Source organism: Mauremys mutica, chromosome 11 (assembly GCF_020497125.1).
Source record: "Mauremys mutica isolate MM-2020 ecotype Southern chromosome 11, ASM2049712v1, whole genome shotgun sequence".
NCBI lineage: Eukaryota > Metazoa > Chordata > Testudines > Geoemydidae > Mauremys > Mauremys mutica.
Window position 1 is genome coordinate 22,795,470 of NC_059082.1, and position 15,843 is coordinate 22,811,312.

The following is a 15,843-nucleotide window of genomic DNA, read 5'->3' on the forward strand; positions in this document are numbered from 1 at the left end:
TTGCAGTGCCATCTACTAACTTACCACCACCTACTCCAGAACCCCTAGGTGTTTCTTAGAGATTCTGCCTAACTTTGAGATCTGATGGAAACACAGATTGATAACACTGGAATGATGACACTATGCAAGCCCATCTGGTCTGTAAGCCCCTTACTATGCCAGTCATCTGTCTTTCTTGGTCAAAGATCATCAATGATTTTGAACAGTCAAACTCCGTGAAAACATTGTGAACTTGCCTGACACTATCAAACATGCCTCATTTATTAACCATGCCATATCTAAACCCACCTTTGAAGTTGAACGGCTAGTGCACATTAACTGTTGCATCTATTTTCATTTTGCATTTTAACAGAACAGTAAATAAAGGGAAAGGTGTAATATGAATCATATGGTAAAAATTAAAAAACAGAACAGGAGTGGCACTTGCCTCTTCTCCACTATACTGCTTCAGACAGTGCAAAAATCGGCAGGTATTAGATAGCCAGAAGGAGACCGTTTCAAAGTCGTCACCTCTTTTCTGAAGACAAAATCAAAGACATTTGAGTTTGGACTCATAAGACAAATTGAAAAAGAAAATGTTAGAAATTAAAACAGATAAAAAATACACACTATACATCCATTTTCTTCTGGTAGTTGTATAGACTTACCAGTATAGTAATGTTGATGTTTGACAGCTTTTTGTACACTGCCATAACAGCATTTGAAAGGCAAGTGTTTTTTTAAAGTGGTGAAATTCATTTTTCTCCTCTCTTAGATGTTTCAATATATTATTTTTCAAACCAATTTTTTCTTTTCCAATGTTACAGACATTTCCCCCACGTCCTGTGAACTGAGCTGAAATCTAGGTGACTGTTTTTGTTACTGCACTTTCTCTTACCAGTATTCACTGTGCCACACTATTACTGGTTTCAGTACACCACAACATTGAGGATAAGGATGTACAGTAGGGGGAGCAAAAACATAACTTGGAATTTGGAGGACTTTCACTATCACTTTATAACAATTTTAACAAATCTGACACATGTCCACTGAAAAAGAAAAAGCAAAGCCCTAGGCTTGCTTTGAACCTAGAAACTGGTTCTTGAACAATTAAATGTGAAGCACTTTACAGAATGTGCAATAACTAATTTAACTAGACACACTGTTCTCCCTGGAGTATTCATATACTGTCTTAAGTATCCGAACTCCTGCACAATTGGTGTTTACTAAAACTTTTCCAGAAGGCATGGATGGCTTAAATGCTTTTCAGAGTCACGGTGGCTGTTTTGCTTACTGACTGAAAAATGCCCTGACAAAAACTACATATGGGAATCTATTTAAGTATATTAATGTTCACTGGCCTCAACCTTTCTATCAGCTTGCAGTACAGTCCTTAGAATTACACACAACCACCAGTGAATCTCCCAACCAAAACAGCAACGGAAGTATTTGGCTTAATAGTGTAGCATTATGGAGAGGACTGTAAGGGTTTTATAAGGAAAGAGCTGTGCAAGTGACTATGTGCACAAAATTATACATGCACGGATGGAAGGCAGGATGCAGGTTCTTTAGGACCAAACAAGGGTTAATATAAATTCTACTGTTTTACTGAGTCAAACTGTCTATACTATCTTGTGAAACTAATTCTGTATAACTCTATCCCTAGCTATGATCTGGGGATAGGTAACAGCATTTTTTGTGATGGGCAGTTATCTGTGGGAAAGACTTACTACTCCGTAACTCTGAGCCAAATCGGTGAAAGTCTTTTTTTTATTCTTTAAAACAAAAACAAACATTTACATTTTCATAAAAGAACATGAAACAACTAACCTTCAATACTTTTTTGATACCATTAATAGTGGAAGTCAGCAATGATCTCACTTTTTGATCATCATTAAGGTAATCAGCATGGCGGACACACATGAATAATATATATGCCGGTAGTCCTGGGATCAGGTTGACTGCTACACCACGTGGTTTCAGATCTGGGGAAAAACACACACACACACACCTTTACATCAAATCTAAATTCATGAGATGGTATAATGTGCAATATAGCTGCAGCTCCTCAGTTAATCACCTTAGTTCTGGCCAATGAATACCAATGGCATTTATTTTACAAATAATGTTATTTTTCTGACAAAGCTATTGGATCACAAAAAAAATCTTTGCCAGTTAAAATTTTTTATGGAGAATTACAAAAGGCATCGCCAGTATTTGATATACTAAGCAAGAAGGATAACATTACAATAAAGATGTATACAGTTGAGTTAGTGCATTGGAGAAGTCTCATCTTCCTCCAAAATATTAGGTAAACGACATTGCCAAACCTAAGATACCAAACTACCCAGATCAGTTATCTGATCTGATAAGGCAAATCCCAAGTTCCTATATTGTTTATTGCAAATAGGGAAAATATTTACCTAAAATAAGATTCTTGACCAGTTTTGGCTCATCATCCTTCTTATATTCTAACATTCCTTGGAAGTCCTTTTCTTTCCGTGGAATATTAACTGGACGTATGGGTTCATCAATAATTTGCCCAGGTGAAATGTTTTCCATCTGGCCCACTTTAAGAGGGAGAAAAAACAACTGAGAAAATATTTTCCAATGCAAGCTTTACACGACAGCAGAAATTCCTATGCTCTTACTCAAGAACTCTAACATTTGTCATCAAGGAGTGTTCTTATTTGATTTAGCCTAACACCTCCCAGTACAACTCCCATTGTGCTAAGAGACTTCATTCCTGATAAACATATTATAGGATTGCATTCTCCCTTTTCATCAAAGTGGAAGAGTGTGGGTAACACCCATTAATATTTGTTAACCTCCCTGTCAGTGCTAACAATGAAGTGATGAGAAAAAGACCTTTCAGGCTGTTTTTAGACATTCAAAACAATTAATTAGTTTTGATTTGCTGGATTCCACATCAACAAAAGTGTAAGAACCAGAAATAGCATTAGTCACATACTGAATTATACTGCAGTGGTCACCATTAGTTGTACAGCAAAATGTTAGCATTCTTAAAGGTATGTCTTTGTTACACTAAGTGAGAGATGGTGTTTGAAAACTATTTCAGACCAACTCCTTTCTACATTAGTTTGGCTAATCGGCACAGACAAGGACAAACAACTTTCATAATCATTTTCACAAACTATGCTTGAACCCAAGCATATCCTGAAGTGCAGTTTGTGAAAAAGATGTGGAATGTGGTGTGGCTCTACAACAGTAACCCAATGGTCTTCAAATCCTGTTTAAAATCAAACCACTTTTAAACTTTCTTTGAAATGATTTCATTAGCTTAGAATCAGACTGTTACCACATGACTAACTTGATTTGCATGAATGTATTATTCCTTTGATCAATCCAACCTTCAATTTGAATCCTAGTGCTCATGAAATAGATGGGTTATTTACCTTGCATCTAACTGAAGTTTTTCGAGCTGTATGATACCTATCTGTATTCCACTGCGAGCCTGAGATAGAAGATTTTTACTAGCAGTGACACTGGTCCATGCTGTGCACTTCCTCTCCTTGTCCTCTGAACTGAGGGTGTAAGGGTGAACGCAGGCCTCTCCACTTCCTTCTCTACCATGAATCATACATGAAGGATCCAAAGCAGAGGGGAAGGAGGGTGGGTAGTTGAATACAGATAGGGACCACACATCTCAAAGAACTCCAATTACTACATAACGTAAATAACCTCTCTTCTCTGAGTGCTGCTCCCTATGTGTATTTCAGCCGAAGTTATAGCCACTAGAAAGTAACCTTCATAAACAAACGAGTCAGCAAGTATGTTGCTAGGAGTTCAAGCAGGACTACCTTAACAATGAGAGAACCAAATTATGATCCCATGTTGGAACAGGTCTTGTCATCAGTGGGAAGATTCAGACTAGATCTTTTAGAAAATGTACAGTCATTGGATGGGTGAAAATAGAGTGACTTTCAATTGGAGGGTAAGAGGCATTTAAGAGCAGCCAAGTGTACCCATAAGGAGCAAAGGGAAAGATCTGAGGATTTCAGGGAAAGCATATCTCAAAATAGTAGGATGTCTGATTCTTCTGGGGACATCTGGCAATGCAGAGATCACATGGAAAATCTCTTCCACTTAGATGAGAAGCACTTTCTGGTAGATTCCTTTATGCTGTTGTTAAGGATGGTTTGGACATCTGTTCTAGATTCAACGTTCATCCAGATTCCATGCCATGAAGTAGAGGGAGTTCAGACTAGGATGTCAGACTCTGCTGTGTCTTGGATCAAGAGGTTTGGGAAGGATAGGATATAGATGGGTGACGAGTGACATCTAAAAGAGTTTGGGAAGCCAAAACTGCCTGAACCATCTAAGAATGAGAATGACCACTGCTCTGTCCTGCTGGACTTTCCTCAGAACTTGATGTTACAGTGGATTGGGTGAGGAAAGCATGCATTAAATGCTTTGACCAAAAGAGCAGAAGCACTTTTCCACTGGAGTCCTGACTTTGAGCACTCCTGGAGCAGTACACTTTGCATTTTCTGTTCTCTTGGGACGCAAACAGGCCCCAAGAAAGACACCCCCACTATTGGAATATGTTATGAACCAGAAAATCATGTAGTTCCCATTCATAACCCTTGGAGTAGTGCAGTGTTTCTCAAACTGAGGCCGCCACTTGTGTAGGGAAAGCCCCTGGTGGGCCGGGCCGGTTTGTTTACCTGCCCCATCCATAGGTCCAGCTGATCGCAGTTCCCACTGGCCGCGGTTCGCCACTCCAGGCCAATGGGAGCTGCTGGATGTGGCAGCCAGTATGTCCCTCAGCCTGTGCCACTTCCAGCAGCTCCCATTGGCCTGGAGCAGTGAACCACGGCCAGTGGGAGCTGCGATCAGCTGGACCTGCAGAAGGGGCAGGTAAACAAACCAGCCCGGCCCGCCAGGGGCTTTCCCTACACAAGCGGTGGCCCCAGTTTGAGAACCACTGGAGTAGTGCCTGCGGAGGCTGTCTGACAGTGTATTGTGTACTGCTGATAGGGTAATCTGGTGAGGAACATATTTATTTCACGGATTGACAGCTTCAATGGTAAAGGGGGCGGGGGCAGATCTTGATCCCTGATGCTTGTTGATATAGAACACTGCTGTCACGTTGTCTGAGATTATTTGAATATGCTGGGATTGTATGAGCAGTAAGAATCTTTTGCGGGCCTCTCGCACTGCTCTCAGTTCTAGCAGGTTTTTGTGCATCCTGGATGCCCGAGGCACCTACATCCCTTGTACTATGTGCTCATCTAGATGGATGCTCCATCCTAACAGGGAGACAATGGTGATCAATGTTTTCTCAGGGAGGGGAGAAGTGAAGAGAACTTCCATTCACACTTGCTCTCCCACCAATCTAGAGAATCCAGCACTCAGAGGGAGTGTGACCAATTTGTCCATATTGTGTCTGCTTGTCATGTGCACCATCTGAAGCCAAGCCAGTAGGCAATGAAGGCGAAGTCTCACAAAAGGATGTTACATCGGTACAGGATTCCATGTGACCCAGGAAGATCTTATGTCTGTGAGCTTATGTCTGTGTGCTCACCGTGAGATCAGATTCTCTACTGATTGGAATCTGTCCTGGGAGGGGAAAGCCCTGGCCCTGACAGAGTTCAGAGATACTTCAATGAATTCTATGGGAGCTAAAACAGACATTCCCATGTTCACACAGAGTCCCAGTGATGCTAGAAGACTGAGCAGGGATGAGGTTACTGTCAGTACCTCTTAATGAGATTTTTCCATCAACAGTCAATCATCAAGGCAAGGAAAAACTGATGATCTGTGGTGATGGAAATGGGCTGCCACAACTGAAAGCAATATTGTAAATACCCAGGGTGCTGTTGCTAATCCAAAGGGGAGCACCCTATATTGATAATGGTTTGAAGCTAGAGCAAACCTGAGGAATCTCTTGTATGAGGGGTGGATGTCTATATGAAAATAGGCATCTTTCACATCAAGAGTTGTGAACCAGTCGTTTCTGTTTAGTGACAGAATTACTGATGTCAGGGTAACCATCCTGAACCTTAATCTGAAGATGAAAGCATTGAGCTGTTGGGGATCTAAGATGGAACTCCATCCTCTCGTCTTAGGAATGAGGAAATATTTCAAGTAAAACCCCTTTCCCCAATGTTGAGAGGGTAGTGGCTCTATGGGCTCCGCACTGAAGGAGGGAGTCTACCTCTTCAGCGAGTATCCTCTTGTGAGAATGGTCCCTGAAGAGGAATGGGGACTGGAACTCTATGATGTAAATGAATGATGTCGAGAACCCATTTATCTGTTATCATTTGCCAGCTATGGGAAAGACAGACTAGGTGGCTGCCAAATTGAATAATGAGGTCTGAAGTCGAAGGACATGGCATCTGGATTGGTTCACAGCTCTCAAATATCCCAATCAAAAGTACTTCTTAAAAGGTGGTTGTGGTTGGAAGGAGGATGAAGGAGGAGCATTATATTTGCTCTGCTGCATCCTCTGCCAATTTTGCGGCGGTTCACAGCTCCTCTGGTGGTAGAACGATTGTGATGCTGGTCTAGGCTTGTGAGGTTGTCTATGATATTTCCTCTTTGGTGGTGGCATCTATATATCTGCAGGGAGCGGAGGGTTGCCCTGGAATCTTTCAATGAGAGTGCAATGACTCATCCATTTTCTCACTGAATAAGTTGTTCCCATCAAGGCAAATCCACCTCTGTCCATTGAATGTCCCTGAGGAATCCCAATGAATGAAGCCAGCACTCCCAATACATGATGATAGCCATCACCATCAATCAAGAGGCTGTGTTGGCCTGCAACTACTGCAACTTGGAGAGATGATCTGACAATCAATCGACCCTCTCCAATAAGGGCTTGAAACAGTGCTTTATCCTCTTGTGGGAGCTTATCCATGAACTCTGGAAATTTTGAGTAACTGACAAAATCATACTTAGAAATTAACGTTTGGTAATTGCCTGTTTGGAATTGCAAGGTGGTTAATGTAAATACCTCCCCACTGAGGAAATCCAAAAATGTAGCCTCCTTACTGGAGGAGCGTATCTTGATTAATGTTGCCTGCTTTCTTCAGTGGCAGTTTGCACAACTAAAGAGTTTGGGGCTGGATGCATATACAAAAACTCTTCTCCCTTGAATGGCACTAAGTATTTCTTTTCCCTGTCTAACGGCTGGTCTACACTGGGGAGGGTGGGTGTCTATGTAAGATATGCAACTTCAGCTACGAGAACAGCGTCGCTGAAGTTGACGTATCTTATTTCGACTTACCTCCCGTCCTCAAGGTGTGGGATCAATGGCTGCAGCTCCCCCGTCGACTCCGCTTCTGCCTCTCGCCCTGGTGGAGTTCCGGAGTCGACAGGGAGTGCGGCGGGGATCGATTTATCGCGTCTAGATGAGACACGATAAATCGATCCCCGATAGAACGACTGCTATCCGCTGATCCGGCGGGTAACGTGAACGTACCCTTAGGAATAGGGGCACATGCTGCTGGTGTACGTCAGACGACTCTGCACTATGTAAAATGTCAAGGAGTTTCTGAGGTATTTCTTTTGGAGTTCCTCTAGAGGAATCTGGAGTGCATCAGCAACCCTCCTTAATGAGTCCTGAAACTGCCTGTTAGTTATCTGGTGGAGAAGGTGAGCCTGGGTCCTCAGTGAAGCCAGTGAGAGGCATCAAATATTGGCTGAGGAGGACCTCATGACATAGGGTACAATCAGCCCCAAGCTGGGTGCCTATCTTGTGGGTTTCCATGGGGCCCAGGAGATTCTGGATCTTCTATCTGGGCTAACATTCTGTCTTGATAGGGGTAATGTCAGTCCCTCATTTGCCTGAGGAGGAAAATGTAGGCTCTGACTCTAAGGGTGGTGACATTAGTAGCATGGATGTTGAAATGCCACAACTGGTGGAAGGGATAGGAGAGTGACTTTTCCTTTTGTACCATCCCTGGACTGATGGTGTCAAGATCTCCCTTGTAAGGACCAGCTCTGATAAGATGGGAGATTGCAGACACAAAAGGATAATAACTGTTCTCCTTGAGCTCCATGGCAGCCAGTGCAGAAATCCACAGAAGTCAAAGTCTCATTATGGGAATGCAACTCTATGATCGTTTCAAGGGGCTCTCAGCGCTTCTCCTTGGTTGTTATCAATGACTGTCCTGGCCTTTGCTCTTGGTTTTTCTCCTTTGTCAGTACCAATGACGGTCCCACTCCTGTTGATGGTGCTGGTATCGAGGCATCTTTGCTCTTTGGAGCCTGGAAGTTTGGAGCCTAGTCTGTGGCCATTATGAGCTCCTGAGCCTTTTGGACAAGGTGCAAAGTCTTACCCAACTGGGTGCTGGGGAACAAGCCCTCCTCTTAGAAGTGGGATTTTTTCTTGCCTTCTGAGAAGGTTTCCTATGAGGAGTCGTCCTTGGCTCTACTCCTGTCTGCCCCGTATCAGAGGTTGTAGTGCTAGGAGGTGTGCTTCTCAATGCCTCTGCCAGATCAGACTAGGGCCTCAGAGCACAATACATCAGAAATGTTTTAAGTCTATATTCCAGCACCTGCCAGGTTCAGCTGGGAAAGGATCTGTAGATGTGACACTTGGAAGAGATGTGCGCTTCTCCGAGGCAGTACAGCATTTCTGATGGTTCTTGCCACTGACTGGGAAAGACTGGGGGCAGGAGATACAGTTCGTGAAACCTGAGATCCTAGGCATAATATATTCCACATACACTCCCAGATTTTAACTAACCAACACAAAAACTATTAAACTATCTCAGTAAATTTAAAAAATATTTACAGGTTAGACACTGAAGAATCAACTTGGTGGACACTGGAGGGTTCTGTGTCAGACCATGCCGCAGTAGAAAGGAACCGGAGAGGCCGTTAATCCACCCCACCTCACCCCTTATGCCCTTGGCCTGGAGCATGAGGAGGTGTTGAGCACAGGCACGGATGAATGGACATTCAGGTGCATGGAGCTCATGCGTACCCACAGTGCAATACACAGAGGGATGAGCACTCAAAGAACAACAACTGGTTTGTCTGTGAACCTGTCTCTGATAAACAAAGAAGGGATTCATGCAGAATTTTTGAGGGATAAGTGCCAGGAAGTAATTATAAACCAACATCCTCTTCCACTTTACAGTGCTGTTGATCACTTGTAGCAATAAAAACAAAACAAAACACGTTTAGTTGTCTTTCACAACATCACACACTCCGTGTTACCAGACTTGAGATCCTAAACTGATACTCACTTTGAAATCCATAAAAATAACTTTGATTTATATCTCTGAAAACTCGCATTCAATTATGACCATCAACATTAAAAGAAAACCAGAAAGCAGAAAAACAAAGATTATCTGCATGTCTTTGTTAGTGCTAGGGAAGTTCACGCTTCAAAATAAAGTGGGACATTTATATTTACCACGCTCTTCCTCAGAAATATTTTCCTCTTGGCAAAAAACTGCATATTATCTTGGGTAAATAAAGAACACAAACTGTGCGCTGTTTTGCAATCAACCTGGTGTTTCCTTTCAGTGAAACATCCATCTCTTTTTTCCCCTCTTCATCTTCTACCATGTAGCCAATTAGTTCATTTTTCATCCACTTATGTTATTTATTGTTATGGTCAACTCACATGCTATTTCAAATATAATCTATGTATGCCAAATAGATTTAAATTGTAGGATTATAGAAACATAAGATTCACAGGTATTTAGGATTGATAAGTGTATATTAGGTATATATGTAAAGCATGGCTTGAACACAAGGCCTACAGGCTGAAGCCTGTAAGATTTTAGCTTAGCCATACTATGCGGTAGGCTTAAGAACGCTTGACATGAGTGGTGACCTATGACTAACCCTCTGCCAGTAAGGTTACAAGATTACTTAAAAGAATGCGCCAATAGGTTATATTATGGGAAATAAGTTGTAATGTACCCTTCTAGACCGCAAGACACCTAATTGTAACATCATGGGATGTCCTGCTTTGACCACAGGTTACCATGGATCCTGTTGTGCATAGATGCTTATGAGAATAAGGGGAACTAAGATGACAACCTATGTAAAATGGGGCACCCCAATATTCATGGGGCGTAGAAGTACAGATAAGGAAAAGAGGGTTGAACTCTCATGCACATGCATAAGGTATTAGGTGCGGTCAGAACAACAATATAAAATACGTTCCCTGGTTGGGTAAAAGTGGGAAGACCTTTGGAAGACCTCATTGGGATGACCCCAGCAGGAACCACCCACCCGTCTCGATGGCCACCTGTTGAGAGATCCACCCGACCCTATGAAATCTTTGCATATGTGAGTATGGATGTGGGATTGGCCAGTGCATAGATTCTCTCAGGTTGCATAAATCAGTATGTAGTGTAACTTATAATACAAACAAGATTTATTTTTTTTTACTTCTAAACTTTGTTGTTACTGTCCTCATTCTTCGTGTGTTCCTAGAGCCTCCAAATCTCTATCCTATTTATCTTTAAACTCTAGCAACAGGAGCCAGACTCATTGTAATTTACCACAGAACTATCAATTCATTCAGTTTAAAATAAAGACTACAAAATCAACATTAACTATTACTTTAGAAGACATCATTATAGAGGATCACACACTGCCTTCAATATGCACACAGATCTCTCAGTAGATCTTCAGTTTCCATGCTAAGCTAACATTGGCTTACGCTGCTTAAGACTCATTGCCTTACTAAAAAACTACATACAAACATTTGGTGACAAGGAGTTCAACAGGAATTGGAACAAATCTCTCTCTCACACACATTATAAATACCTTCAAGTTCACCAATCTTTTTAGCAAACACTTTCAGCTGCTTTTTCAGCTTGCGAACTGTCTTGTCCTGCTTTTCAAGCTGCTCCATTAAATCCTGTACATTAAAATAAGAGATAAGATTCAGGTACGAGACAAATGTTATTACATGTGGAACAGACAAGACTAACACTATTAGTGTTACAAAAGGGACTGTGAGAAAAGCTGAGAGGAAATGCCACCATCTGGCTGAAATTTGCAAGCCTGTACACTGCCTAAAATTCAAGCCAAACATTATCAAACATATTGTCAAGCTGCAGCGTGATGGAGGCAGATACATTTTGCGGATGCCCACGTATCCTGGTCAGTGATTATGGTGAGTGGAAGAGACTGTATAGTAACACATCTATTCACTGCTAACCTCAGCTTCTGCATCCTCTATTCCTGCCCTCAGGCCTGCCTTTAGCTTCACAAAATGGAATAGGTTTTTTTAAAGGGGGGAGAGGGGAGTACAAGACTCAAATTGAGCTTTCTAAAACACATGATATTTGTTGTAACCCTCAGGCTCTCTCTCTGCCATATCACCATCTGTCTGCGGTCATCACATTTACTTAGACTGTAAGCTCTTGGGGGTAGGGACCATCTTTTTGTTCTGTGTTTGTATAGCACCTACCACAATGGGGTTCCGGTCCCTGACTAGCTCCTAAGCACAATACAAATAATAATACACTCACTGTGCTCTCTCTTATTCAAGGCATGACTAAGCGGAGACTTAGTACGCAGCAAGCTGGGGTGTAAATCTACAGCACACTAGCTTGCTGTATCCTAAGTTGCTGTATGGCCCCTGCTACTGAGCACTGAAAGTTCACAGGACGCTTTGACTTCCTGCTGTTTGAAGCTACAGAACTATTAGTGCATATTAGCAGGGTCCACATGGTGATTTAGCGAACATCAGGCTAGTGCACTTGCTGTGCACTAACTTGTTGTCTAGACAAGCCCTTAGACAGCAAGTGCTTCGGAAAAGGGACCTGCCATCTTGTAATTTTGTAATGCACACTGTGGCGCTGAATAAAAAAATATCAATACAAAGTTTATAATAATGTGTGGAAAGCCTTTGAAGATTACATTAACACAGAAAAACTCGAAAGCCATTTAAGATTAAGGGTTTGAAAGTATTTGAAAAGAAAAACTACACTCAGTAAATCTTGGTTCTTTATTATCTGATGGGAATGTGAGGCAGAGGCAGCATGTACATTCTGAACCAGAAGCACCCATCAGAGAAGCTATCATTCTCTAAATGTATTGGAAAATATTAATAGGTCTTTGACAATTGGTGGGAGGCAGGCATAAAATTAGTCTTGATATTTGCGCCCCAAAGAGTTTACCACCTAAAATGTGATGAAACGGCAGGAGTCAGGTTAAAGGTCTGTTAGCCAATAGGATACAGCGGCAGTTCATATTCAAAGCAGTGGTTAAAATAGTTAACAAAAAATTTCCATTGACTCCCTTATCTCCAGCTATAGCATTTCTTTTATGAAAATTAAAGAAAGATGTGTGTCTAAATCCACTAGACTGCTTTCAAAATCTCAACCAAGGGATTTGATTTCTGCACCACAACAAACAGGTATAGTGAAAAGACACTTTTATAGTTCATCTAAACAAAATAAGTAGTTGTGAGCCTCTCACTCATTTGGAAACCCATAAATGAATTTCTATTTTCCTGTTTTCTCCTTTGTTTTTGCTCTTTGTGAAAATCTCAATTAAAAAACAAACAGAGTAAGTACTCAATAGAGTATTTTGATTCCACCACCTTTATCAAAAGTTGATTCCACAGTTTCATAGAAGGATCCAAATCCTACAATCATTCACTACATGAATAACTGTGAGTAGTCCTATTAACAAACACTGGCTTCAATAGGACTATTCATTTTAGTCAGCACTATGTATAGCAGTCAGTCTCTGCAGGATCAACTTGCAATTTTCCTGAATCAGATTTTAATGTTTCACTTTTAAATTTTTTAGCAAAGAGCAAATTTGGAAACTAAGTATTTTAGCATCACAAGCTTCATGTTCAGGATGCCAATTTTGATCCTAAAATGTAATTTTATATTCAAAATTAGGCTGCTTTGATCACGCTACAAGACTCAGATTAGTAACAAACTGTGTCAAAAAGAGACATTAAGATTACATAAATGACACTAAAGACTGACAACAAAAGCTGTGGGGGGAAAATGGACATTGTGAAGCTCTCTGTAGAGGGTTTCCTTGGAGAGAGGAAAAGGCAGCCAGCTTGCTCTTCAGTTAGTGCTCCAGAAGTAGCAAACAAAACAACAGAGAAACATGATCTACATACAATCATCCGTTTGTAAAGTGAAATCCGATACGACTGATACTTCATGGGGTCATCTGCATATAACTCCTCATAAAACTGAAAAAATAGGTACAGATTTTTTTTTCCTCCTCCCTTTGAGACACTAATATTTCAGCAAACACTGTATAAACAAAGTCAGGTTAAAACAAGATTAAGCAGCTCATTTTTTTGGTAGGCTAGGTTTTATGTCCTGCTGCTGTTGTTCCCTCCACCTGCCCATAGACAATGTTTGATTTAGATGAATTGACATGAGTAACAGCAGAAGCAGATTCCTAAAGAATGAGTCTAAATGTGGCAAGTAATATTCCCTTCTTTGGATGTGAAAAGAAAATTCCTCTGGGATGGAATTATGCAACTTTTTGGGAGGCTAGAATCCATTGGGCAGCAATCTCTAAAAGGTAGCTAAATACCAAAATACAGGCTAAGTATCTGAAAGGAGGAGCTATACAGATGGAAAAGCTTTTGTCATTTAATTTTTCCCGTGGGGTAAGGTAATTTCTGGGATAAATTAGTAAAAAAAAGCCTTCAGTCATAAACTTACTTCCAAGACCACTATCTTCAGCCCATCGCTTTCTGTCAAAACCTCAGACACTACAAATATAACCCTATGTTAAAAATGGCTGATACACTGAAATGGGAAAGAACATCTCTCACTTTGTTTAGAATTGGGGACCACCAGTGTCAGAGCAGAGGTAGGAAAACTTCCTTTCTCCTTAAAAGCAATACAGCTCAGTTTGCTATGTAAAGTACATTATAGGAGAAAGATTTTTGGGTAATGAGCGACAATGTGCCAGCAATATTCCAGTCTGGGGCTCCCAGAGAAAATTCCCTTATTAATCTGTTATGAACCCTGTATGCCAGTAAGCATATGCTTGAAGAGAAGAGGGTGACAGGCCAGGGAATCTGTTCATCTCTTCTTTCATTCATACAAAAATGCTGTCAAATAACCAAGGAAGGAGTTAACCACATTTGGCCAAGAAACTTCCTGAAAATGTTTGTTCCTCCAACATAAACTGAATAAACGGAGAGTATAGTGCCTTGTTTGACCTATGTATTTTGAGATGGGGGCAATGAGGAAGATAAAAGACTTTATAAGGCACTTGGGAGTTTATCTTCCCCCAAAGTTTTCCTAAAAACACCTGACACTTTGTGTAATGTGGTGCATTCCAGGGCAAACACTTTGCAGAAGTTTACATATAAACTCCAGGGATAACAGTTTCCTAGTAGGGATGATTTACAGTATCTAGAAAGGGGGAAGGGAGGGATCAGATGTCAGATAATTAGCCCAATCCTCTCTTCAATTTGGTGGTGGAACTGTAACAGGAGATTTAGAACGCTACCTCCAGTATAGTGCTGGTAATGAAAATCATGCCAGAGGAATTTCCTCTTTCATACGATGGGCTGAAATGTTATACCCCAACAGCATGAATTTTGTCGTTTCATCTATTATAGTGTTACCCTACACGCAAAAATCTACTGCAAACATGCAATTAACCTTGGGAGTTTCTCACTTGAAAACTGGTGACAGTACAAGTGTCTCCATCTCTCTCTCTACATCTCCTAGCATTTACATTGCAGTAGTATCTCCCCTACCAGGTTTTCATTAGTCAGCCGGGTGATCTCATGCTGTAGACTGGCCTCAATCCGGGCCTCCGGGGGCAGCTGCAGGTTCTGTGCTAAAAGCTGCTGCTGGCGGTTATTCTCCTCCTTCAGACTCTGAATCTCACCCCGGAGAGCTTCCAGCTCATTGTCGTGACTCTTTTTCTGGGACTGAAGCTGAGATTCTAGGAGCCTACAAAAACCCAGCAAGATTTGAGTGAGACACTTAGCATTAATATCCCAAATTCTCACCAGGAGTCTAAAGCTTTAGTCGCTGTGCAGATATTTAGCTCCTGACTTGCAAGGAAAAATGAAAAATGCAGAGTACTCTTTAAACCCTTCAATATGCCTTCTGATTAAATTGTCAAACAATGGGAGACAGCAAAGTAATGCTGATATTGCTTTGCATTTCCTCTGTGTTTGAGCAAGTACTATCTATTGGTAGTATTGAAAACATGCCAGAACATGTAACATATCTGTAAATCTCTTTTGTCTGGTCATGTTTCTACAGGGGCCAAGAACATTTTCCATGTTTAAATAGGTCAAATAAGATTTAGAAGATGCTTTATTTGTTTAAAATAGGGCCCATATGGTATTGACAAAGAAATAATCTTCCAGGTTAACTCTGTTCAGTAAGAAACCAAAACATTCAACTGCAAATGAACACAAATCAGCCTGATTTGATATTTAAACATGCATTAGACTATTTAATAGAGGATTATTATGTGTGCTAGAAACGTGAGCTAGGGAATAGAGCACAGGATTAGGACCCAATAATTTAAATTTTAATCCTGGCTCTACCTCTGACTCACTCTTTGATCTTGGTCAAATCACTTATGTCTCAAATTCTCCAAATGTGAAATGGGGAGAATACCTAGTTGCTTACTTCAAATTAGTGCGGTGTGAATTAATTCGTATTTGTAGGGCAGTATAAGGCTATGTCTACACTACACACCACTGGCGGCTGCTGAAAGGCAGGTGCAATGTAGACGTACCCTTTAAGTGCTATGACTCACTCTCTGGGGTCCGTACACACACAGGAAATGGCATCAATAGTGACATTGGCACTATCAGAAACACTTTCAGGGTTTAAATATGAATAAGGCAGACAAGTTAACTAGTAGCTACATTGAACAAGCATGTGAAGGCAAATAGTC

The 15,843-nt window shown here is 41.1% G+C and overlaps 1 protein-coding gene across 1 annotated transcript in view; it reads right to left on the bottom strand.

Annotated features, from left to right (window-relative positions):
- The window catches only part of MYO5A (myosin VA), a 131,092-nt gene that overhangs the window by 10,996 nt on the left and 104,253 nt on the right, over positions 1 to 15,843 (bottom strand). The window contains exons 30-34 of the mRNA XM_044980289.1: positions 14,681 to 14,879; positions 10,741 to 10,834; positions 2,403 to 2,549; positions 1,810 to 1,964; positions 428 to 517 (exon numbers count right to left, since the gene is read on the bottom strand). Coding sequence (XP_044836224.1) covers positions 428 to 517; positions 1,810 to 1,964; positions 2,403 to 2,549; positions 10,741 to 10,834; positions 14,681 to 14,879 — 685 coding nt within the window. The remainder of the gene's footprint in view (positions 1 to 427; positions 518 to 1,809; positions 1,965 to 2,402; positions 2,550 to 10,740; positions 10,835 to 14,680; positions 14,880 to 15,843) is intronic.